The sequence below is a fragment of the Lagenorhynchus albirostris genome, chromosome 16 (assembly GCF_949774975.1).
Source record: "Lagenorhynchus albirostris chromosome 16, mLagAlb1.1, whole genome shotgun sequence".
NCBI lineage: Eukaryota > Metazoa > Chordata > Mammalia > Artiodactyla > Delphinidae > Lagenorhynchus > Lagenorhynchus albirostris.
In genome coordinates this window covers 78,011,034-78,034,085 of record NC_083110.1, presented here as the reverse complement: position 1 = coordinate 78,034,085, position 23,052 = coordinate 78,011,034, and the positions used below count along the sequence as shown (strand labels likewise).

The 23,052-nt window shown below is 47.0% G+C and overlaps 1 protein-coding gene across 1 annotated transcript in view; it reads left to right on the top strand.

The window, feature by feature from the left end:
• The window catches only part of ADAM12 (ADAM metallopeptidase domain 12), a 389,351-nt gene that overhangs the window by 304,686 nt on the left and 61,613 nt on the right, over positions 1-23,052 (top strand). Inside the window, exons 12-13 of the mRNA XM_060125655.1 lie at positions 18,143-18,320; positions 22,809-22,898. Of these exons, the coding sequence (XP_059981638.1) occupies positions 18,143-18,320; positions 22,809-22,898 (268 nt within the window). The remainder of the gene's footprint in view (positions 1-18,142; positions 18,321-22,808; positions 22,899-23,052) is intronic.

The following is a 23,052-nucleotide window of genomic DNA, read 5'->3' as shown; positions in this document are numbered from 1 at the left end:
GCCTGTCTTGGAAATTACTCCTTGGCAAAAGCAATATCTGGGGATTCGTGTGGGAGATTGAACTCAGTTGAGTCCATCCATTGGTGAGCATCTTGGAGCATTTGGTCTTCAAGGGGTTGAGGACTAAGTATGCCACATTTATGGGAGTAAGAAAAACGTGAATAATTGGAGCACTTTGGGAAAAGAAAATTTACTATAATGGTAAATGTCACTTCCTAGAGTAGAAAAAAAAAGGCAGTACTGACATTCAAAAACTACTCTCAGAACTCTCTTTTATGTTTTTGAGGAAAATTTTCCGTTACTGTGAGAGTTGGAGTCAGAGAGCCATCTCTTGAGGGGATGCAGCTGGATCGGAAACCCACGGTAACTCAGCTCCTGCAGCGTGCCACCTGCTTGATAGGTGTTGGGGTTATTTCAGCCACGAACAGGACAGACCCTTTTCTTGCCCTCATGGAACTTGCGTTCTCGTGGGGAAGACAGTCTGGAAAAACAGTGAATCAAAAACTGCAGGTTGGAAGAAGTGCTATGAAGGAAGAAAAGGAAGAGGATAGAAAGGAGACACGTGGGCTGGGGGACCCGACATTAATTAGTGGTTTGGGGGAGACCTCTCCATGGAGATGACGTTTAAGCCAAGACCAACAGGAAGAGAGGGATGGAGAGCCTGCAGAGATGGAAGGACATGGGCTTGGGCAGGGGGGACACCATGAGGGGGGAAAGCATCGCTGATGGGAAGCCAGTGGCTGGTGGGGCTGAATCGGAATGGGGTGGGGCTGGAGGGAAGTGGTGCTGATGCCACTGGAGAGAAAGGAGGGGCCAGAGCACGCAAAGCCCACGCCGCGGTAGGAACATGGATTCATCTCTAGGGCAGAGAACCATCATTGGAGGGGTTTAGGCGGGACGGTAACATGATCTGAGTTTTCTTTTATGAATTCTTCACTTTTAAGAAGACGGTGTAGCATCTGAGCTATTGTAGTTTGCCAAATTAAGGGGTTTACTGTCTGTAAAAAATAGGGGGGAGCTTCTTGTCAAAAAAGAAATGGTATATAGACTCTCGTTTTATTTCAGTGTAATTACTAGGCACTTGGAAGCCCTTAAGCAGGAGCCTGCGCTAGCACACCGGGGGGCGGATCGCACCGCAGCTTCACCCGCTCACCTCAGCGGTCTTGTAGACCTGACGTCAAAGGTTCTCTTCTGTTTAGGATTTCACTTTGCTTTTCCTCTAGTAAGATTCTTTAAGGGCTCTACTTCAACAGCCACAAAAGAGCACTTCCACACTCTGTATATCTGAAGGGATATATACAGATCTAGATATCTGGTATATCTGAAGCCATAGTTTTCATGCTGATACTAAGATGTAGAGCTTGGGGCTGTTTGGGTTTTGTTTAATCCACACTGGCAGACGGCTCTCAAGCAAAGAATGTGCTGCCTGGCTGCCAAGGGACAGTGGAGGGCAGTGCGTAGAGCGCCCTGGAGACTGCGGGCCGAGAAAATAAGCGAACGCGGGTTACCGCCTGCTCGCTCACCAGGGGTGTGGATAATTCACATTCAGCTGAGGTTGGGCATTCTACGTCTACAAGTAGATCAAATCACCACGTTCAAGGTGAAAGCATTGCCATTCCACTTCCTCAGAAGTGTGGATAATTGGCTCATTCGATTCCGTGTAATTCAATTCAGGAAACATTCATCACATACCTCCCCGCTGCACAGCTGTCTGGACGTGGATCACAGCTGGATGGCCTCCACCCAAGTTCAACCTTCTCTCAGGAAAGCTGAGAGGCCACAGGCCCTGCCTCCGACTCAGGAAACAGGGCTGGGTGACCAATTATAGCAAAACCGCTCATTTACCCAGCTTGTATTTTCTGGGTGCCTGGGTACCAGATTCCAAGGTGCAGAGCAGGGCCACAGACACAAAAGGCAGGGACCTCGATTTCTAGGCCCTTACACTGTGCTAGGGATCCCAGGCAAGTAAACTGCTGATTACAGACTGCAAGCTCAGGGCTGATAGGGGACATTTTGGGGTGCCATGGGGCTCACCACAGGGGCACCTAATCTCATCTATTTACACAATCCTGGGTATCATAACATCATCTATAAGTACTTCAGTTGTGCCTCTAAAAGATAAGGAGAGGGCTTCCCTGGTGGCGCAGCGGCTGAGAGTCCGCCTGCCGATGCAGGGGACGCGGGTTCGTGCCCCGGTCCGGGAAGATCCCACATGCCGCGGAGCGGCTGGGCCCGTGAGCCGTGGCCGCTGAGCCTGCGCGTCCGGAGCCTGTGCTCCGCAACGGGAGAGGCCACAGCGGCGAGAGGCCCGCGTACCGCAAAAAAAAAAAAAAAAAAAAGATAAGGAGAAAATTTTAAACATCACCATAATAGCATCTCACATCTTTAAAAAAATGACCAATAATTCATTGTGAACAAGGAGCAAAGGTTGGAAGGGGTGGTGGGCAGGGAACATTCTGGAGTAAAGTCCAGTCTGAACCCATCCCGGAAGAATTGCATAGGGTTAGGCAGACCCTCCTCGAGAATTCCTAGCTCATGTTACAGGAAATTTGGATTTATTTTTGAGGAGGCCTCTATCTGAAAATGTGGTTCGGGAAACTAAAATCAACTGCACTTTTCAGTGAAAAGTTCCCAAGTTTCAGATGTGGTAGGAACTGACAGAAATTCGATGTATCTGGAAAGGCTATCCCCTCTCAAGAAACACTTGCTTTCTTGAAAATCAGTGCAGAATACACATAATTAAAACTCACCCCCATTTGAAGTTTGAGGATCTATCTGAGGTCATGAAATACACTTACTATAAAGGGATTTTACGAGCATGGGATTGGAGAAAATTGTTTCCCCATATCAGTTCTTCATTTGAAGGTGATTATTTTTTTTTCTCAAAGAAAAGTTTAAGAAAGTCTTCACTTCCTTCTTCAAGGTGCAGTAGGGAAAACAATGGAAATCTTTATCCAAGGAGTAAAAAGTAAATAAACAACAACAAAATGAGGCACTCTAGTAACATTAAAACGCTACAGGGCAGAATCAATGTAACTATCCAGCTAGAGTAACTGAGTTGACCACTTACCGACATGACGATAAGGGGGAAATGAACTGGCAGGAGATATTCCTGACAGCAGTTCAAGAGGACCCCTTGATACAGACCATGTTCTTATTTCCTCTCTGTAGGATTAGATATTGCTCACTGGAAAATGAAGGAGTTTGTCTGCAATTAATGCAGAGTCGGGATAGTAAAAGTCACTGCCCAAGGGCATGGTAGAATGTCCTCTCCTCTTAAGCTGGATGCAAAACAGAGGTCAAGCTACGGAGACTGGTCCACATAGCACTGCTCCCTGAATATCCAGTTCGGGGGAAGTGAACGGAGGCAGACTTGACTTTGACCCTAGAGATTACTGGGGATGTATCTTTCACCAGTCAGTGGTGTGAGCTGGGTGCGGTTATACCCATTTTAAGGCTGAGGAGCAGAAAGTTAAATGAATTGCCTACGTTTTCAAAACTACCCAAGTTGGGCTTCCCTGGTGGCGCAGTGGTTGAGAGTCCGCCTGCCGATGCAGGGGACGCGGGTTCGTGCCCCGGTCCGGGAAGATCCCTATATGCCGCGGAGCGGCTGGGCCCGTGAGCCATGGCCACTGAGCCTGTGCGTCCGGAGCCTGTGCTCCGCAACGGGAGAGGCCACAACAGTGAGAGGCCCGCGTACTGCAAAAAAAAACTACCCAAGTGGAAGCCCCAAGACGTTAGGCTGAGTCACCAGGAGCCAAACCTCTGACTTTCCACCTTCCTATTACTTATCTCAAATAAAAATGTGCAGCAGCTGTAAACCTCAGGAAGAGGAGAAGGGCATCTATCCTGGGGTATTAGAGAAAGATGTGCTGGCTTCCCACCGCAGGCTTCGAGGGAGCTCCGTGGTCCAGACTGAGGCTGAGATTGGGGCAGCCGTGCCATCCTGCCTCCCGGGGGTCCTCACCATGTGGAGGTCACCTCGGCTGTATGTGCCGTGTTCAGGCTCCAGGCGGGAACTGAAGCCTTCTCAGTACAGAGCTTTGTCCCTGTGTGACTTCTGGGAAGCAGGAAGGCTGGCCCATTTAGTTCTGCAAATCTCCTTCAACTTAGGTTACAACAGCAGAGAATTATTTCCTGTCATTGCTCGTTAATCCAGCATTTTATTTGTGGTAGAACATGTGTGAAAACATTGCCGCTGAAATTCTGCCAATCCCTCCCCACTTACACACACACACACACACACACACACACACACACACACACACACACACACACACACGGCTTCCTCCTTTCCCCAGGACTTTTGGCACAGAGGCCACAGAGTGAGGTCAAGGGTAAATTCTGGGCCTGTCTGTGACCAACGGTATTCAGAAGGACCCGCTTTAAGCTCTACTAGGTCAGGAATTTTGTCTGTTTTGTTCATTGCTGAAGCCCCAGCACCTGGAACATATAGTAGATTTCAGTAAATTCTTCTTGACTGAAAGGATGAGTGGATGGATAGATGGATGGATGGGTGGATGGATGGATGGGAGGGTGAGTGGATGGATGGATGGATGGATGGGTGGATGGATGGATGGGAGGGTGAGTGGGTGGATGGATGGATGAGTGGATGGGTGGACGATTGAGTGAGCTGATAGCAGATGGATAAATGGTCGTGGGCGGCTGGGTGGATGGACAGATGGATGGTGATTCCAGCACAATCAGATGTGTGCAGAGTGAAGCCACATTTCACCTTTCGTGTAATGGCTACACTTCTAAGGAGAAGGTTCGGAGACCACTGTCTTTTATACTATAGCGTTTGCTGTAGCATGGCCATTTTCATTTATTTTATATTCCACATCATCTACAATGGAGTTACGGTAACTCACAAGAACAGAAACAATACAATAAAGAGAAAAACGAAAGCAAAATAAAAAAGAATAAGGACTGAGAAACCCCAGGTAAATAGGGGGCTGAGTCCATTGTTTTTTGTTTTGTTTTAAACTCCATGGAGACCAAGGAGCAATTTACTTTCAAAAGGTGGACTTCTTCTATAAGTGACTTCTCCTGCAAGCCTGGGCTTAATTTAGCTAAAGTAGGAGATGGGAAGTTAAAAATATAAAAACTAAAAGTAGTTGTAAGAATAAGACCCTGTAGACCTCACAGATTACTCTCCAGTTTACAAAGAACTTTCACATCTCCTTTCTCATTTAACTGTCACAGTTCTAAGAGGAAAGGGCAGATACAATCACCTCCATCATACAGATGAGAAAACTGAGGTTTAGAAAGGCCAGAGGCCCCACGGTTGGTCAGGGCCAGACTCAAGATGATCAGCCCACAGCCTCTGGCTCCTGCCTCTGGCCTATCCCCTGGCCCCTGTGAGGAAAGGAACCTTCGGTTCCCAATCCCCCGGGGCAGCGGGAGGGGAACGGGGACATGGGTGCCTGTCTTCACGGCTCTTGAGTTTCAGGCTGACCTGATGGCCAGCCCAGCATCAGGAGCTCAGTGAGGTAAGAACAGGGCCAAAAAGACTTCAGCCCTCGTTGGGTGGCTTGGAAGTATCTACCATGACCACTTTTCCTATCATGTTTGATTAAAAGTGTTGCAGACTTGCAGAGTCAGCAGATGCAACGGGCACGACCTATACAGGTCTGTCTCCTGGGGCAGGAGGAGAGGGCGGAGCTATCTTGCTGTGTAAACTGCCCTCTGTTAACCCCTGAATCTGTTGATGTCTGCCAGAACCTCATCCCCGACCAGCCCCACGCAGAGACAGAGGCCTCTTCCTGTCATGAAGCTGAGAAGCCAGTCTGAGACACTGCCTCTGATGGGCTGGGCTCCTTTAGTGGGGTGCTGGTGCCCTGCCCTGAGTCCCCTGCCTTTAGGGACTGGGCTCGGGAGGAAACAGCCGTCAGAGCACAGAAGCGAAAGATCTACTTTTTTTTTTTTTTTTTTTTTTGCTATACGCGGGCCTCTCACTGTTGCGGCCCCTCCCGCCGCGGAGCACAGGCTCCGGACGCGCAGGCCCAGCGGCCATGGCTCACGGGCCCAGCCGCTCGGCGGCATGTGGGATCTTCCCGGACCCGGGCACGAACCCGCGTCCCCTGCTTCGGCAGGCATACTCCCAACCACTGCGCCACCAGGGAAGCCCCGAAAGGTCTTTCTGATAACGCCTAGAGGCCGCCTGTGCACCTCTCAACCGACCAGGGCCTCGTTCGTCTCCTTCTTTATTAAAAATTCTGAGAAATTACATTTACACTTTAATTGGTTTCCGGGGAGGAGGAGCTGAGGTCAAAGTTCACGTGTTAAAGACATGAATTATAACGTGCCACAGATGGCTCCATTCTGGGCCCCAGGTGTTTGCTATTAACAATGGAAATGTCCTCTAAGGACGTTTTTGATCATTCGCTCCTGGCCCGGTGGTTTGCCTCGCCGTCTGCGGCCCATCTGGCAGCCCACGGGGTCAAGCGTTTGGTCCTAATGCAGTCACTTTCCATTCTGTGGGCTCCGCCGGTGTTCCGTTCTGTCGAGTGAACCCGCGTGTTCAGGGTCACGCCGGGCACCCTTGGCCGGGCGGAGTGGGACTCGGTCCACATCCACCTCCCAGCATGACCGGGAAAGTCCTCCGGCAGAGTCCCGTGCTGTCCCGGTGGGCGACGGTTCCCTCTGCCCGCAGCTTGTTGAGACCCGCGTGAGCTCACAACCTCCCTCAGGTGTGTGCGTGGCCGCAGGTGTGCTCCATAAATCCCGCTTTCCGGCCGCCATTTCTCCTGGCCTCAAAGCCGTTCAGGGAGGTGCTCGACAGTGCCCTCCGAGTCGCCGGCAGGACCGTGGGCTCCACTGTTACCTGCACCCGACTCCAGGGAGCCAGAGATTCCTGGACCACTGCCCTCTTCCTGAATACTGATGCTGGCTCCGGGCCATTTGTGCCCTGTCACACTTGAGGCTGCCGGAGGCCTCCTGACTGCCCTTGAGGCAGTGTCGCTGCAGAGGGAAAACGCAGGCCTTCGGGTCAGGAGGCTGGGTTTTCAGTCCTGACCCTGGAACCAGAGGACTGTGGCAAGGTGTCTAACTGCTCTGTGCCTCAGTTTCCTCATCTGTAAAATAGGAATGATACAATCTGACTCACCGGGCAGTCGGTGAGCAAGGATGCCCACCAGGCTTCTGGTCCACAGCAGGCCCTTGCTCGAGAATGGTAAGTGCTGTTAATATTTTTACTCATTATCCTGGATGTGCAGGACGAGATGAAGTCAAAATCCCCTGAAACGGGGTGACCTTGGGCTGCACCTCAGTCCTGCCAGGCTGCTGACCACCAGGCCAGCTGCCACGGGTGCAGACACCACTGCCTGCCCCAACAGGACGTGCCTCTGGGTCACTCCTAAATTCTGTGCGTGGTGACTGCAGGCTTTTATTCCAGGGCGTAATTGTGAAAAACCTAACGGTTTTTCTCAAGATGGCCCGAGAACTTTGGGGTTAACCCTTGGCCGAGCAAATCCGTCCCAACCAAGACTTCTTGCACCCGTTGGTGTCCGTGGGCCCTGCGTTCCCCGAGGAAGAGAAGGTGGGGACAGTGTGCGTCTTGTGCTCCTGGAGGATCTAGGAATGCATAGAACTTGGCCCTGAACTGTGTGTTATTGTTTGCTTTTGGAAAAGCTCTTCAGGCTGATTGCAGATTTAGCGAGGAAGGGTCAGTAGGTCGCGCTGTCAGAGAACGGAGGGCGGGTCTGGTCTGTCTGTGGCCACATTGCCCTCCGAGCCCCCGCCTAGCAGCTTGGCTGTGGAGGAAGGGTTCAGAAGAATACGTGCAGGGTGCTCATGTCACCAGAGCTTTGGGAAAGTCCTTTGGAAAAAGTTCCAACAACTCAGAGCCACCACAGCCAGCGGCATGGCGGGTAACAGTCATGTAAACAGCGTCTTTGTTTGTTTGTGTTGGTTGGTGGTTTATGCTTCCTAAGCCCATGTTCTGGCTGAGCTAGAGATGGCTCGGCCCTTCCAGGATGAGCAGAGTCTTCAACACCACGTATGTATTAGATGGAGGGATCCTATTAACTGCTTGATCATTCCTTTGCCTCCTGAATTGCCCTTCTCTCTAGTTGACTTGTACTTGTGGTCTTACAGTTTAAAGATTGCTACATTTTGGCTACAATTGTAATAAATTCTGCACCGTATTGGAAAATGTTTCTAAGCCCTAGAACGTGCAAGGCCCTGGCAAACCGTAATTTGAAATAACCAAAACAGCGCCTCTAAATAAGGAAGAGACACACATCTTTTTCAGGCAAGTATTGGCAGCTGGCATCTTTGAAGTTAACCAGAGACTTTCCCATTTGTGTTTGAAGCTCGTTTGTTCTCTCCCTCAGCGGGCAAGGTAGTTATTATTCCCGGCCTGCAGGTGTGAAAACTGAGGCTTGGTTTTAAAACTGAGCTTTAGTTTTAATAGATGGGGTGCTCGTACTTAGTCTTCCAGTTTCGATTCTTCTCCAGCTGCTCTGTGCCATGCGCCCCGATCGACAGTAGCCTCCCAGGCCTGCTGCCTCTGTCACTTCCACTGTCAGGAGAAAATAAAACTCCATCTCAGTCTGCAAGAAGAAATCAGTGGGAGGCGGAATGTCAGCAACATATTTCCCCAAACCAGTTATCCCTTTACCATCTAATCATTTACCAGCTGTAGAAGATGTGAGGTGTTTTTTTGTTTTTTTTCAATCGATTTAAGCAGAGAAATCTGGGTGGCTTCCCAGCCCTGGTTTTCTGCAACGTTGGCTTTTCCTGTCACACGGTTATGTCAGCTCCAAGCTGTTCTCAGCCGCTGCCCAGACTGCTCCATCCTTCTTCCTCCAGTCACTTGCCTTTCTTTGCTGCCATCTGCGTGCGGACTGTGGTCCCCCGACCCCCGCCCACCAGAGCTTGGAGCTGAGGAACCTGGATTCTTTGGGACCCAGCACACAGTTCTTAATGAGGCAGGGCGGTCAAAGGAAACATCAAGAACAGCGTGACCTGCAGCCCCGGTGAATCCAGCCTGCTTGCAGCTGCTTCCCCTAGCTGCCTAATTGCCAACAAGAAAAGATAATTCCCGGAGAGCTTTTGCAAGGCAGATTACTCCCGACTTCCACTGTCAAGATTGATAAATGGGCTTAGTGTATGATTCACCCCCAAGAATACAGCCGTGAGATGCACAATAGGCTCCTACAAGAAAAGAATTTTCTGACTGCAGATGTGTCAAAGTAAAAGTAACCCCTAATAATGTTTTACTTGGCAACTTGGTGACGGGCTGAAATATTAAGCTGTGACTGTGTTTGCGGTGGGAAGCCATAAGTGGCATTCCTCTTTTGAAAAGTGGGTTGTGTGTGTGTGTGTGTTTTCCAAAATCACCTGGTGGTTTATTTCATTGGCTTTTTATTTCTAACCTTGCATTCAGCATGGTAAACTTGCCCGCAAGCGTCCTTGGTTGGTAAATATTGGGAAAAAAGGCATATGTGTCTAACTAAAGAGGTCACATCTGAACAGGAGCCAGGCACTCTGGCGAGGTGTCTGCAAGAAATTCTCTGCCCGTGAGCTGAAAGCAGCACTTTTTTCTGGGTCCTAGGTATAATCACTTTAAAGCATCCTTGTTGCCAAGGGAAAGTGTCATGCAGAGGGAGTTCTTTTCTGAATAATTCTCGAATTTTATTGCTTTGCACCAGCCTGTCGCTGCTATATGTCAATTCACTTAGCTGCTGTCCTGGCATATTTGGGATAATTTATGAAAAGTTAAAAAGCACGTTGTGATGAGTTTGCCGAAAACTGTAGAAGAAACTGAGGCTTTTCTTTTCAAACTACCGACCGTGGGCTACACGGGATCTGCAATGCCATGAGCAACTATATGGCCCAATTCAATGTTCTTTTCATTAACAGTCCAGGGAATAAAGCTATGAAATAAGAAAGGAACAAAATGAGCCAAAGGAAGGCAGAAGTATTGTACTTTGGAGTTTGAAACAAGTGGAAGGAACTTCAGAACAGAAACACCTTTCTGTTCACAGTCGGAACCTTTGCTGGTACCTTAATTAATACAGAGTGTGATGATTAATCAGTTAACCTGCTCTAACACTTAAAGATATTTGAAAAATTCATTTGTGATTTGAATTTGGCTTTGTGAGACAGATTCTCTTGGAATTTCTAGCACATGCCTACAATCAGATGAGGTTTCAAAACGCTGTACCTCGAGTCTTTCTTAGAAAATGGAACTGCAGGGGAAAAGAGAACTATTTCTAGTTTAAGTGCAAGAAAGCTGACCTGTAATGCACCTAGTTTGCATTTCTTATTGTTCACACAAATAGGTGTGGATTTGTCCATATATGATCTTTACAACATTTGAATTTTAAACTGAGGTCAGTTGTTCCTAAGCGTTAATTTTGATAATTTGATAAATCACCTGGACCATCAACTAATGAATAGATAAACAAATTGTGGTGTAGTCTTACTTACAAGGGAGTATTAGTCATTGAAATAAATGAAGTACTAACAGTGCCACAACGTGGATGAACCTTCATGCTGAGTGACACAAGCCAGACATAAAAGGTCACATATTGGGTGATTCCATTTATATGAAATGTCTGGACTAGGCAGATCCAGAGAGACAGAAAACAGATTAGTGGTTGACAGGGACTCTGGGGGAGAGGGGATGAGGAGTGACTGCTTCACGGGGTGAGGTTTGTGTTGGGGGCTCAGGAAAAGGTTCTGGAATTAGTGGTGATGGTTGCATAACACTGTGAATGTACTAAAAGCCGAGGGATTATATATTTTTAAGTGGTGAATTTACGTTATGTGAATTTTACCTCGATTTAAAATGAAATCACCTGGAGAGCTTCTTAAAACAGTTGCTGGACCCCACCCCCGATTTTTTCTCAGGCGGCAGGTCGTTTGCATTTCTGGTAGGTCGCCAGGTGAAGCTGGGACCACACTTTGAGGGGCCCTGATCCAGGCAGGTGGTTTGAGTGATGGAGGGATGCCTCCTTCGTATGTAAATAAGCACATCAAGGCTGTATTGATCACTGTCAGTGTTTCAAGAGTTTTACTGCAGGTGATCCAGGGCTGACATGATATCTGTAGTGAAGAATGTAAGTTTTGTAAATAACTGAACTTGGGATCAGATCTAGTCTCTGCCATGCCCTAACTGAGAACTCTTAAACAAGTGCCTTCACCTCATTTGCAAAATGGGAATAACAATACCTATCTCACTGTGTTGTTTTAAAATGTAAATTTAAAGAAGAAAGTATAAAGAAGAAGAAAATATTACTATAAAAAGTACCCATCATATCTAGCTTAAAGCAGGCTCTCAAATAGTTATTCCAAAAAAGTATGTATAGTGTATATCATCAGTTCAATATAATTATATATGTTTATATATTTTATATAATTTCTATATGAATAAATATGCATGATGCATTTATGTATGTGAATGTATTGTATTTCTAATATTTCATTTATAGGGATGCAGAGGCAGTGTGGGGAGTAGGTGTGTCCAATAGTTCCCTTGGCAAAGGTCCAGCGAGGGGAGAGTGGGAAGGGTTGGGGCCATATTTTAATCATCATAGGATCCTCCTCAGAGCTTTAAATATAATAATTCTCCAGTGAGTGAGTAGATGAATGAAGGAGGAGTGAACATACTATCCCAAAAGTTTCATTCTGCCATCATCAAAAGTTCAGAAGCGGGCTTCCCTGGTGGCGCAGTGGTTGGGAGTCCGCCTGCTGATGCAGGGGACACGGGTTCGTGCCCCGGTCCGGGAAGATCCCACATGCCACGGAGCGGCTGGGCCCGTGAGCCATGGCCGCTGGGCCTGCGCGTCTGGAGCCTGTGCTACGCAACGGGAGAGGCCGCAACAGTGAGAGGCCCGCATACCGCAAAAAAAAAAAAAAAAAGTTCAGCAGCAGAGTTGGTTTCCGGGAAGCAGGGTGATGAGCAAGCATGTCCCTGGAGGCGTTCTTTTGTGTGGGCAAATTGGAGAAATAGTCTGAATAAGCATTGTGCTGATAGATCCTGTCCGTGGAGCCTGACACCGTGCTGGGGAGTGGATTCCATGTCTTGTTCAAGGTCCACTGGCCCATTTTTCATGCAAACCAATGAACTGCTCATTGAGTCCTTAAGCCAACAATTAGTGACATCTCTTGTGCACTAGGCACTGTGCAACCAGTGACCACTTAGACGTATTGTAAAAGGTGTTTAAATATGTGTAAATTAGGATTCTATTGTAATTACAGGACTCTGATTATTTGGTATCATAAAATTCCCTTATCTCTTGAGATTTGAAATCATTTTATTTATTTTTCATTGAAACATAGTTGATTTACAATGATAATTTCTGCTGTACAGCAAAGTGATTCAGTTAAACATATTCATACATTCTTTTTTATATTCTTTCCCATTCTGGTTTATCTCAGGATATTGAATATAGTTCCCTGTGCTAATACAGAAGGACCTTGTTGTTTATCCACTCTCTATATAATAGTTTGCATCTGCTAACCCCGAACTCCCACTCCATCCCTCCCCCACCCCCCTTCCCCTTGGCAACTACAAGTCTGTTCTCTGTGAGTCGTTCTGTTTCATAGATTAGTTCATTTGTGTCATATTTTAGATTCCACGTATAAGTGATATCCTATGGTATTTGTCTTTCTGACTTCCTTCACTTAGTATGGTCATCTCTAGGTCCATCCATGTTCCTGCAAATGGCATTATTTATTCTTTATTATGGCTGAGTAGTATTCCATTGTGTATACGTACCACGTCTTTATCCATTCCTCTGTCGATGGACATTTAGGTTGTTTCCAGGTCCTGGCTGTTGTGAATAGTGCTGCTATGACCATAGGGGTGCAAGTATCTTTTTGAATTATGGTTTTGTCTGGATATATGCCCAGGGGTGGGATTGTTTGATCCTATGGCAACCTTGTTTTTAGTTTTTTGAGAAACCTCCATACTGTTCTCCATAGTGACTACACCAGCTTACATTCCCACCAACAGTGCAGGAGGGCTTCCTTTTCTCCACACCCTCTCCAGTATTTGTTATCTGTAGACTTTTTAATGATGGCCATTCTGACCGGCATGAGGTGGCATCTCGGTGTAGTTTTGATTTGCATGAAATCATTTTAGATCACTGAATTCTGCTTACTGAGGGAGGGCCATCGGTTTAGATATAGATTTTAGTTACTCTCTCCTTCCTTCCTACACACCGATCAACCAAGATGATCCCGGCAGAAGGGAGATGATGGGCAGACCCTTGCTTGTCCATCAAAATTAGTTTGCTTGGGCTTCCCTGGTGGCGCAGTGGTTGAGAATCCGCCTGCCGATGCAGGGGACACGGGTTCGTGCACCGGTCCGGGAAGATCCCACATGCCGCGGATCGGCTAGGCCCGTGAGCCATGACCGCTGAGCCTGCGCGTTCAGAGCCTGTTGCTCCGCAACGGGAGAGGCCACAACAGTGAGAGGCCGTGTACCGCAAAAAAAAAAAAAAAAAAAGTGTGGGGGAATAAGAGTTTGAAATTCTTATGAAAAGTATCTTTAGCCATTATCAGAGCTTGGTCCATGCAGGGCAAAGCTCCCCTCCCCCATTTAATGATGCTCCATGGTAGTCTTTTGCCATCAGCCTGACCTCCAAGGGCTTAGGGGTCTTCTCTGGGGAGGGGGTCGCCCCTCTGGGTGTGTGTTACTGACAGAAGAGCCTGCTGCTTTCTGCTGAACAAAGTCCTCGAGGCCAGTCACGCCTGCCCACGCGCCTTTGCACAGGCTCCTCCCTCTGCCTGGAACGTTCTTCCTCCGGATGTTCTTCCACCTCGTTCCCTCACATCCTTCTGGTGAGAGCCCCAAATGCCTTCCCCTCCGGGAAGTCTTCCCTGATCACCCTCCCTAAAAGGTCAGCACCTCGCACATCCTCTCCCCCTGACCTGTCTTACTTTTCTCTTTAATGCTCATTCCTTGCTAATAGGTAATTGATTCCCTTATCTTCTGTATTATTCGGCTGCCCCACTAGATGGATTTGTGTATGTTTCATTCATTCCATCTCCCCAAAGCCCAGAACAATGCCTGGAACATAGTACGTATTGAATAAATATTTGCAGGATAATTGAATGATGAGTGACAGGTTACTCTGCTTTTCTTCCTCTAAAGCCTGACTTTCTCTAAATGCCCAAATAGGGCTCAGGAATATTCTTCAGAAGGAAATAGTCACCTGTTCTCCATGATGAGAAATCATGAAAGGATGACTGCAGTAAAGATACTCTGCAGGTACAAAATGCTCCTCGGACACATTGCCGTTTGTCATCAAGAGAGGTCGTGGAGGATGGCAGAGGTGTTTCTCCATCCTCACGTAGAGGTGGGAATGTTGACCGGTCCAGCCCACAGATAGGGCAGGAAGGTGTGGGGAAGGGTCGCTGGCCTTCCCAAGGGGCCTCCCTGGGGTCCCTCTGAGCGAGTCAAAGGCCCAGATTGCAGGGAAAGAGGACCTATTCACATGTGCTCTGGGCACAGGAGCTGTGAGCCATGGCCGGCAGCTGCTGGAGGTTTTAATTATACTGACTTTGAAGGCAGGCGTCCTGCTGGTGAAATCGGGTTACACGTTGCGAGGCCCGGCCCTGTGTTGTGACGGTGAGCGAGGATCAGTTTCAGTGTCGGTGAACGCATCCACACCTCGTTTGGCATCTGAGGAGAGCATTGCTGCTTTGTTGTTGCAGCAGAGGCACCTCGAGGAATTCGCGCCTGGACGCTGTTCCTCAGATCAAGGCTGCAAAGCTGTGAATTGGGTGGATGATTCTAAATGAGAGAGAACTTTAAAAGCACCTGGGGTTTATCCTTCAACAGAATAGGAAAAAACTAAGAGAACTAGAAATGTATTATTACGCAGATAACTCGACTTCTGTCTGACCACATCCAGCACAGACGCGAAAAGAGTCGGTTTTTTGCTAACAGTTGATCTGTTCTCCTCTCCCAAATAATCTGAATTTTAAATCCTGGACTTAAACTGATCTCATTCATCTTGTTTCTATCCTTTTTTTTTTTTTTTTTTTTTTGCGGTACGCGGGCCCCCCACTGTTGTGGCCTCTCCCATTGCGGAGCACAGACTCCGGACGCGCAGGCTCAGCGGCCATGGCTCACGGGCCCAGCCGCTCCGCAGCGTGTGGGACCCTCCCGGACTGGGGCACGAACCCATGTCCCCTGAATCGGCAGGCGGACTGTCAACCACTGCGCCACCGGGGAAGCCCATCTATCCCTTTTTTTTTAATGTCAATCCCCCCCAAAACCCAAAATGTATTTGTTGTTTTGAAAGACAGTGAGATGGGAGGGCTCGTCGGAGCTGTTCCTGGAGCTGGTTTCAGCCCTCTAATCCCCGGACGCTCGTGGGCATCTTCTCACTTGGGAAGCAGGGTGATTGATACCCCTCTTTCACCGAGCTTCTGTTAATCTTTCTATAAACTGCTGTTAATCTTGCTTATACACCATTCCCGAGGCTTACAATTTATCCTTGTGTCTTTCCTAATTTAACATTTTCTAGAAATCAATGCGCTCCCAGAATGAGCTGGTCAGAGCTCATCACAGCACCTGGTTGGGTATCATTGAGTGAGAATGAGGTTTAGTCTCCTGGGTCAGGCCTTGAGATAGAGCCGTCCTGGGAAATGCTTACACTGGAGAAGATTCCATTTCTTCCACTGCAAAGAGAAGTACTGCTCTCAATTCCCTGTGTGATGTACTGTCGTCTTTTCAACACAAAGCTCTTCAAATGGGCAAAATTACACTTTTTCCTGTGGCTCATCATCTGAAGCTATCCAGCATCACTTTTGATACCAGAAACAATCCCTCTGTCTGCCCAGGAAAGTTACAGAGATTTCGAAAGGAACTCTGTTACAGCACTACAGCTGAGTCCTGGTTTACTGTCTTTGTATCCAAGAGCAAGACTTGCATGTACTAATTTACTTGGAGATTAGCATTCTACTTCAGAGTTAATAACCTGAGATTGATAGAAAACACGTGGGGAGATAGCGCAGCGTTACCAGTTTGGCCCTGGAACTCATCATGATCTTGAAGTATCGCCAGACTCCATCATTGAATGGTGGCTAGTCTGCGGTCTTCAGGGAAATCTAGCAGCACGTACTGGTTTGGCCAATTGATTGGGATCCAGTTATAATGTCATCCTGTCTTCATGGGAGAGGGTGCTTGGGCTTGCTGGTCAGCAAGTCCTGCTTCCTCACCAACTAATAAAACCTGGCTTTCTGGTGTGCTTAGCCCTTACTTATGGTAATCACTGCCTAAGACCTGGGAAAGCGCATTCGTAAAAGAGTCAGACGCTTTATATACGTTAGGGACCCCTAGCTGCCGTGGGAAACGAACCCCTAATTTCCAGGGGCTTTACCATCATAGAGATGTATTTCCCTTGCATGTGACGCCATGGAGCTCTGTGCTGTCAGTGAGTCAGGACCAGGTGCTGTGTCTGGCTCGTCCCCCTCCTAGGACGTTGGACTGGTCTGAGCACAGCTGGCAGCAGGGGAGAGGAGGGAACAGCTACTTAACTACCTTCAGCCAGAAGTGACGCATGTCATTTCCCCTCTGCTAATTCCATCACCACGAATTATCACACAGCCCACCCAGGAGCAAGGTGGGTGGTACAGCCCCTCTGGACCATGGAAGGGGGAGCACGAGCTCTGCAGGGAAGTTGGCCAACTTGGCCACATCCCTATGTAGCCCTGGTTTTCGAGGCAAGGGCAGGACCTGCACTTCTGACCACCTCCATTCTCTTAGAGCTGTGCCTGGGGAGACAGTGGTTTGCCCTTTCTAGGCCCAAACCAGTATCAGCCGGCCCTGACCCACCATGGGGATTGTGTCTGTGAAGCTGTGGAGTTGATAAGCTCAGTCATTTGTACCTTCCCCCTCCCTCGGGATAATGATTGCCTTTATTATTTTCTTTTTAACTGAAGTATAGTTGATTTACAATGTTATGTTAGTTTCTAGTGTACAGCACAGTGATTCAGTTACATATACTTTTTCACATTCTTTTCACTTACAGGTTATTACAAGATATCGAATATAGTTGCCTGTGCTCTACAGTAGGTCCTTGTTGTTTATCTATTTTATATATAGTAATTTGTATCTGCTAATCCCAAACTCCTACTTTATCTCCCCCTGCCTTTCCCCTTTGGTAACCATAAATTTGTTTTCTGTGTCTGAGTCTGTTTCTGTTTTGTAAATAAGTTCATTTGTATCACTTTTTAGATTCCAAGTATAAGTGATATCAGATGATATTTGTCTTTCTGTCTGACTTACTTCACTTAGTATGATAATCTCTAGGTCCATCCATGTTGCTGCAAATGGCATTATTCTTTTTATGGCCGAGTACTATTCCATTGTATATGTCAATATATATGTACCACATCTTCTTTATCCACTCATCTGTAGATGGACACTTAGGTTGCTTCCATGTCTTGGCTATTGTAAATAGTGCTACTATGAAAATTGGGGTGCACGTATCTTTTTGAATTGGTTTTCATCTTTTCTGGATATATGCCCAGGAATGGGATTGCAGGATCATATGGTAGCTCGATTTTTAGTTTTTTGAGGAATCTCCATACTGTTTTCCATAGTGGCTGTACCAGCTTACATTCCCACCAACAGTGTGGGAGGCTTCCCTTTTCTCCACACCCTCTCCAGCATTTATTATTTGTAGACTTTTTGATGGTGGCCTTTCTGATCAATGAAGTTAGAGCACTCCCTCACACCATACACAAAAATAAACTCAAAATGGCTTAAAGACTTAAATGTACTTTTCTCATCTCTGTACTTTCCAATATGAACATAGTGTTCATATTACAAGCTACAGGTCCTAAGCATTCACTTTCCATTATATCATTTCACACAGAACTATTAATGATGTCTGTAACGAGACAATCTAAAGTTGTTGATTTGAAAACCCTCCAAAGGTCATTTCTTTTTGGATAAAGCACTTCCTCATCAGTGGTGTTGGAGCTCTGCAGGATTGGACCTCAGGGCGTAGTCGAAGGTGCCTCATTTTACACCGCTCAAGCCTTTGTTCACTGAAACTAACAGCGGCCACCCAGGCAGATGGTGCCCGTGGGTACCATGCACAGCTGCACGAGAAGGATGCGTGAGGCCTTTCGGTGCCCTGACGACTGACGTCCTGGCTCTTCCCTGCAGGTACCCGTTCCCCATGGTATTCAGCAGCTGCAGCAGGAAGGACCTGGAGGCCAGCCTGGAGAAGGGCATGGGTATGTGCCTCTTTAACCTGCCGGAAGTGACGCAGTCCTTTGGGGGCCAGAAGTGCGGGAATGGATATGTCGAAGAAGGAGAGGAGTGTGACTGTGGCGAACCGGAGGTGAGACAGACGTTTCCAGAATGTTGGTCTCGCGTTCGCGGCTGGGCCAAGAAGCAAGAACTTGAAGGAATTGTGTGGTAGAATGAAAGTGCTAGAAATGCAGGATGGAAAACTCCTACATGACCACCTTGAACAAACTTCATAAGCCAGGGTGGCCTTCTTGAATTTTAAGTATTGCGTAGAATAAGTTGTATCACTGGTTTAAAAAGATAAAGAATCTTCTCTGTTGAAGGACGCAGTAGCGTAGGCAGGATGAGGACAGCAACGAAAAAGCGTTTAGCTTTGAGTTTGACAGAGAAGAAAGCCTTGGAATGCTGGCTTCAAATGGCTAATAAGTACCAAGTCTTTCTCTCTGTAAGGTGTGCACCCGAGGGGAATTTGAATAAGCAGCGTTCATTTTTAACCAAGAGCTTCTTCCCAAGTTGAAATTCTGCTCCTGCTGCCGCAGCTTCCTCTGTATGGACGACCTGAGGCGCCCAGGCTCCGGCCTGTCTGCTTCTTAGCTTTCAGAAGAAATAAGTGAAAGCAGGGAACATTTTTATCCAGCAAAAGGCGTATTTAACCCTGTTTTCCAGCCAGTGTCAGGACATTTTCTCATTTCTGTAGGGCCCAAGATAAAGTTAACCAGCATCAAAATTCTAACAGCCATTTTTAAATCTCTGAATAATCTTGGGAAGGAAAGAGAAAGACAGGACGCAGTGAGACCACCTGGTGAAAGAAGTACCCCCTCAAAACTTGAAGGAGGTTGATTGAGAATAAACCAAAGCCAGTCATTTGTATAACAGGCTGTCTCCATGTGGGAGTCCCTCCCTGAGAGCTTGTGCAAGCTGCAGCGGTAGTCAAGTTCAAGATGGGCTTAGCTAAATTCACAAACCGGCTTGATGAGGCCTTAGGAAGAGCATGCCTGGGAGGGGTGCTCTGAAAGGGGGATTCGGGGATGGAAGGGAACTTGTGCTGAGACTCTGGGACATCCCTCAAATTCCTGTGTTCATCAAACAAACAACTGGTTATAGAACCTTCATCATGTCCAAGTCTCTGAGCTTTCCCACATCAGCAGGAATGATCCTGGTCTCCATCTGACCATTTCTGTAAGAATATTGGGAGTGAACATAAGTCCTAGGGGATGGGGGTTGCAAAGGTGGTTTGATCAAATGTTTTTGTGCCCTTGCCAAGATCAGGATTCATCCAAGGTCACAGCGCTGTCCACAGCGGCGTTCAGCTTTGCTCACAGTGCGTAGAGAATGGTTACTGTGCAGGAACAAAGTCCTAAGTCCTAACAGAAACTCTTTTTCAGATTAGCAGAGGAAAACTTAAAACCGTCATGGGATGGGTTATGCAAAGCGGAAATTGCTTGGAGACTTTTTCTAATTGCGTAAAGAAAAAAACAATTAGTTTAAATTACTCCTGTTTCTCAGGAGAGGTCGTGTTGACTTTGAAATGGTTATCTTTTATCTGAACTCCTTGTAATTGTTTGTTAATCTAAATAAATTTGACAGCTCTTCCTGGAGCCATGAACTCTCAGGTTTGGAATGACTCTATTAGCAATCATTTATCCCATATGCCAGCACTGCCACCAGCATCCCTGCCACCCTCCCCGTCACTACTGTTAACGTGTCCACCACCACCCCACCATCACCACTGCTGTCACCGCCATCACCACCAACCCCACCACTAGCATCACCACCGCCACCATCATGTCAGCAAACGCTCGAGTGCCTGAAATTCTCCAGCCTGATGTCGTGGTCTTCTCTCTTTTACCTCCATCAGGAAGTCACTCAGCTTTCCCAGGGTGTTTACTGTCTCTCCAGGCAGCTCATTGCAGGACAGCTTTGAAGAACTCAAACTCTTTGCTTACGTAAGAGCCGTGTTCTCCCTGCATGTAATTCCCAACTGTATATTTCTGTGCTTAGGGTCCTTCTTTAATAGGAGAAGTTCTTGCTCTCTGAAGAGAACTCTCGTTCTCATCATCCGAAGTTCTTTCTTCCAAGACATCAAAGTCGCAGGCAAGCCTTTTGCCTCAATTCATAGTTTTCTTTCATTTTTCTTTTAAACTTCTTTTTAAAGTTTAAGCTCAGACTCTGTCTGAGGGTATGAAAGCCCATTTCCCAGTTTCCAAGCTGACCAAAACTTTTAGACCTGTGAACCTGGGTTCTTTACCCCACACTCAGTGCTCAGGCCCTGGAAATACCCATCATGCCTTTGTTTCATATTGGCCTGCGTATCCCCTGGACCATAAAGACCTCCAGTGTCACCACATCAGCGAGTAAACGGGGTCAGAACAACTGCCCCAGCTCATGACTGGAACCAGTTTCTGTTCCCTTGCTCCCAGAGATAATGGCCACTGTTTTCAAGAAGGTGCATTATTGTCTTAACCCCAGTTCATTGTGATTAAGAATCTCTGTCTACTACCTACAACCCAAGAATGACAATTAGGGGCATTTGCTGAGAACTCTCTAATGGCTTCGTTCATTACTCTTTCTTCTTTGGAGACTTAGGGTTCGTTGGCTCTGCTGAACTTCTCTATTGAGTACTAAACTAATAAATGCATCAACAGATGAAGAATTTGTCTCTTCTGATAAATAGAGTTCTGCGGAAGGAATGGATTCTGGGTAGTTAAAAGGCAAATGAATGCTGAAGGTTCTGTCCAGGGCACTGGGTTTACATCCATCATGAGGATTTCCTGATGACTTGCTCGTTCTTCCAAGCTAATAGGGTTGGGAAAGCAGCCTTATCTCCTTGTTTAAAGTCAATAGGACGCCAGTAGCTTGCAAATATCTTTTAAACTTAGTTATCTCTCTCACATTATCAATCCCCTTTGAAGTCAAAACCATTCGACTTGGCTGTGTTTCCATTTGAACTGCTGCGTATGTTATTTAGCGATTTGGTGGGGGGGGTGGGAGTTAGTTCTTAAAGGATCTTAGGACCCAGTTTTAGGATGGCTGATTTAACTTAGAAGTGCAAGGAAGTCTGTAATTTGGCTAATGTGTTATTAGGAGAGCCATTTAGACCATGATGTACAGGACAACACTGCTGTACGTGGGATGGCACTGATCAGGAGTGCCACGGATGGCCTCCGTTTAAAAGAACAAAACCAGTTCCTAAGTGTTTTCGGATTGTAAGTCCATGAGTTAGAAACCTTTCCCGTCCTGAAAGCTATGACTTCTGGTTGGCAGTTTTATCTTATTGTATATATTACACACTCCGGATGTTTATAGAGTCCTTGAGCAAATTTAAAATTTAATAATTTGGGATGTATGTATGATAGGAGCAAACAGTAGAAGGGAGCATCGTTCATAGAGTTTTACAAACGGTACAGTTCAGATATCTGGTGAGCCATAAACCGTCTGGATTATCAACATTTTATTCATTGCGTTTATGATACTAATAAATTCATTCGTGGAAGATGGTGGAGTAAAACTATTATACTATTAAAATAGTATGTGATGGGCTTCACTCTAGCCATAGCATAGAAATTCTTCAGCACATATCATATTAAATAAAATAAAAGGACATTGGTAAATTCAATCCTGAAGACTCTATTGAGCTCTTCTTTCTAATGATAATGATAATCAATTGCTTCTAAAATGTGTAAACTCCAAGTTACTGGAATGTTCTAAAGCACAAGATGTCATAAATATCCTGCATAGATACGTATAGGCCTTTTGTTGAGAGCTAAGCAAAAGGTATCAATCTCTTGTTTCATTTTGTTAGAAAAAATTAGGTGGCTGTGAAGCACAGTGTAACAGAGCAGTTCACTTTCTCTCTAGGGTTCATTTCACAGAGGACAATCCAGCTACTCTTTGATCTGTTTAAATCCTTTGCAGATCAATGGGCACAGCCCACGGATCTCCTTCCCAGCCTCTTGCTCGTTCTGAGGTGCATTTCTGACCTGAGGAGGGTCTCATCAGGTGAGACAGCCCACCTGTGCTGAGCAAGGATCCAGCTACGACGTCTGGTTGGATTGCAGGGAACTGTGTTTCAAACACAATTGCTTGGACTTCATTTCCTGCCAATATGCTCTAGGTTAAACTCTGGATCAGTCTCTGAAGGGTAAAGTGTGTATGCATCTCTGTAGATTTTTAAATAAGTAAGTTCATAAGACTCCAGTGGTCCTGGTATTATTCACTGCATTAAGGCCAGCAGTCATCAGACACACACACACACACACACACACACAGCCTCACCCGCTGCTGACATGAATGGCCTCCCGGGCCAGCCAGCCTTCCTGTCCGGGTCCCTCACCCCACCATGAAAGATGCTTGAGTGCTACTGACTTTTCCCAGGGACACGCCCTCCCAGGCAGTTCATAAACACTTACCAGAAGCTTTGCTTTCTTCCAGAGGAAGATACTCCTCAGTCCGGCTAGTTTGCATCTCCAGAGCCAGGCCCTCTGGTTCTTTCCTCCCTTTTCAGTCACTTAAGGTGTGACCTTTGCTTTCTGTGAGTATTTGTGCCACGTGACCCTGTCAAACCCGTTCCCGTCTCCAGGAGTGTCTGAATCTCTGCTGCAACGCCACCACCTGTACCCTGAAGCCGGATGCTGTCTGCGCACACGGACTGTGCTGTGAAAACTGCCAGGTGAGTGTCCTCCTGGTCCCGAGGTCACCCGCGCAGTCAGCTGGTTCGACAATGACGCAGGGCAAGCGATGGGACAGGGCGACTTCCCAGCACTCGCTGCTGTGGAAACTGTAATCCTTATCACGCAAGTTGGTACCATCTATCTCCTATTTTT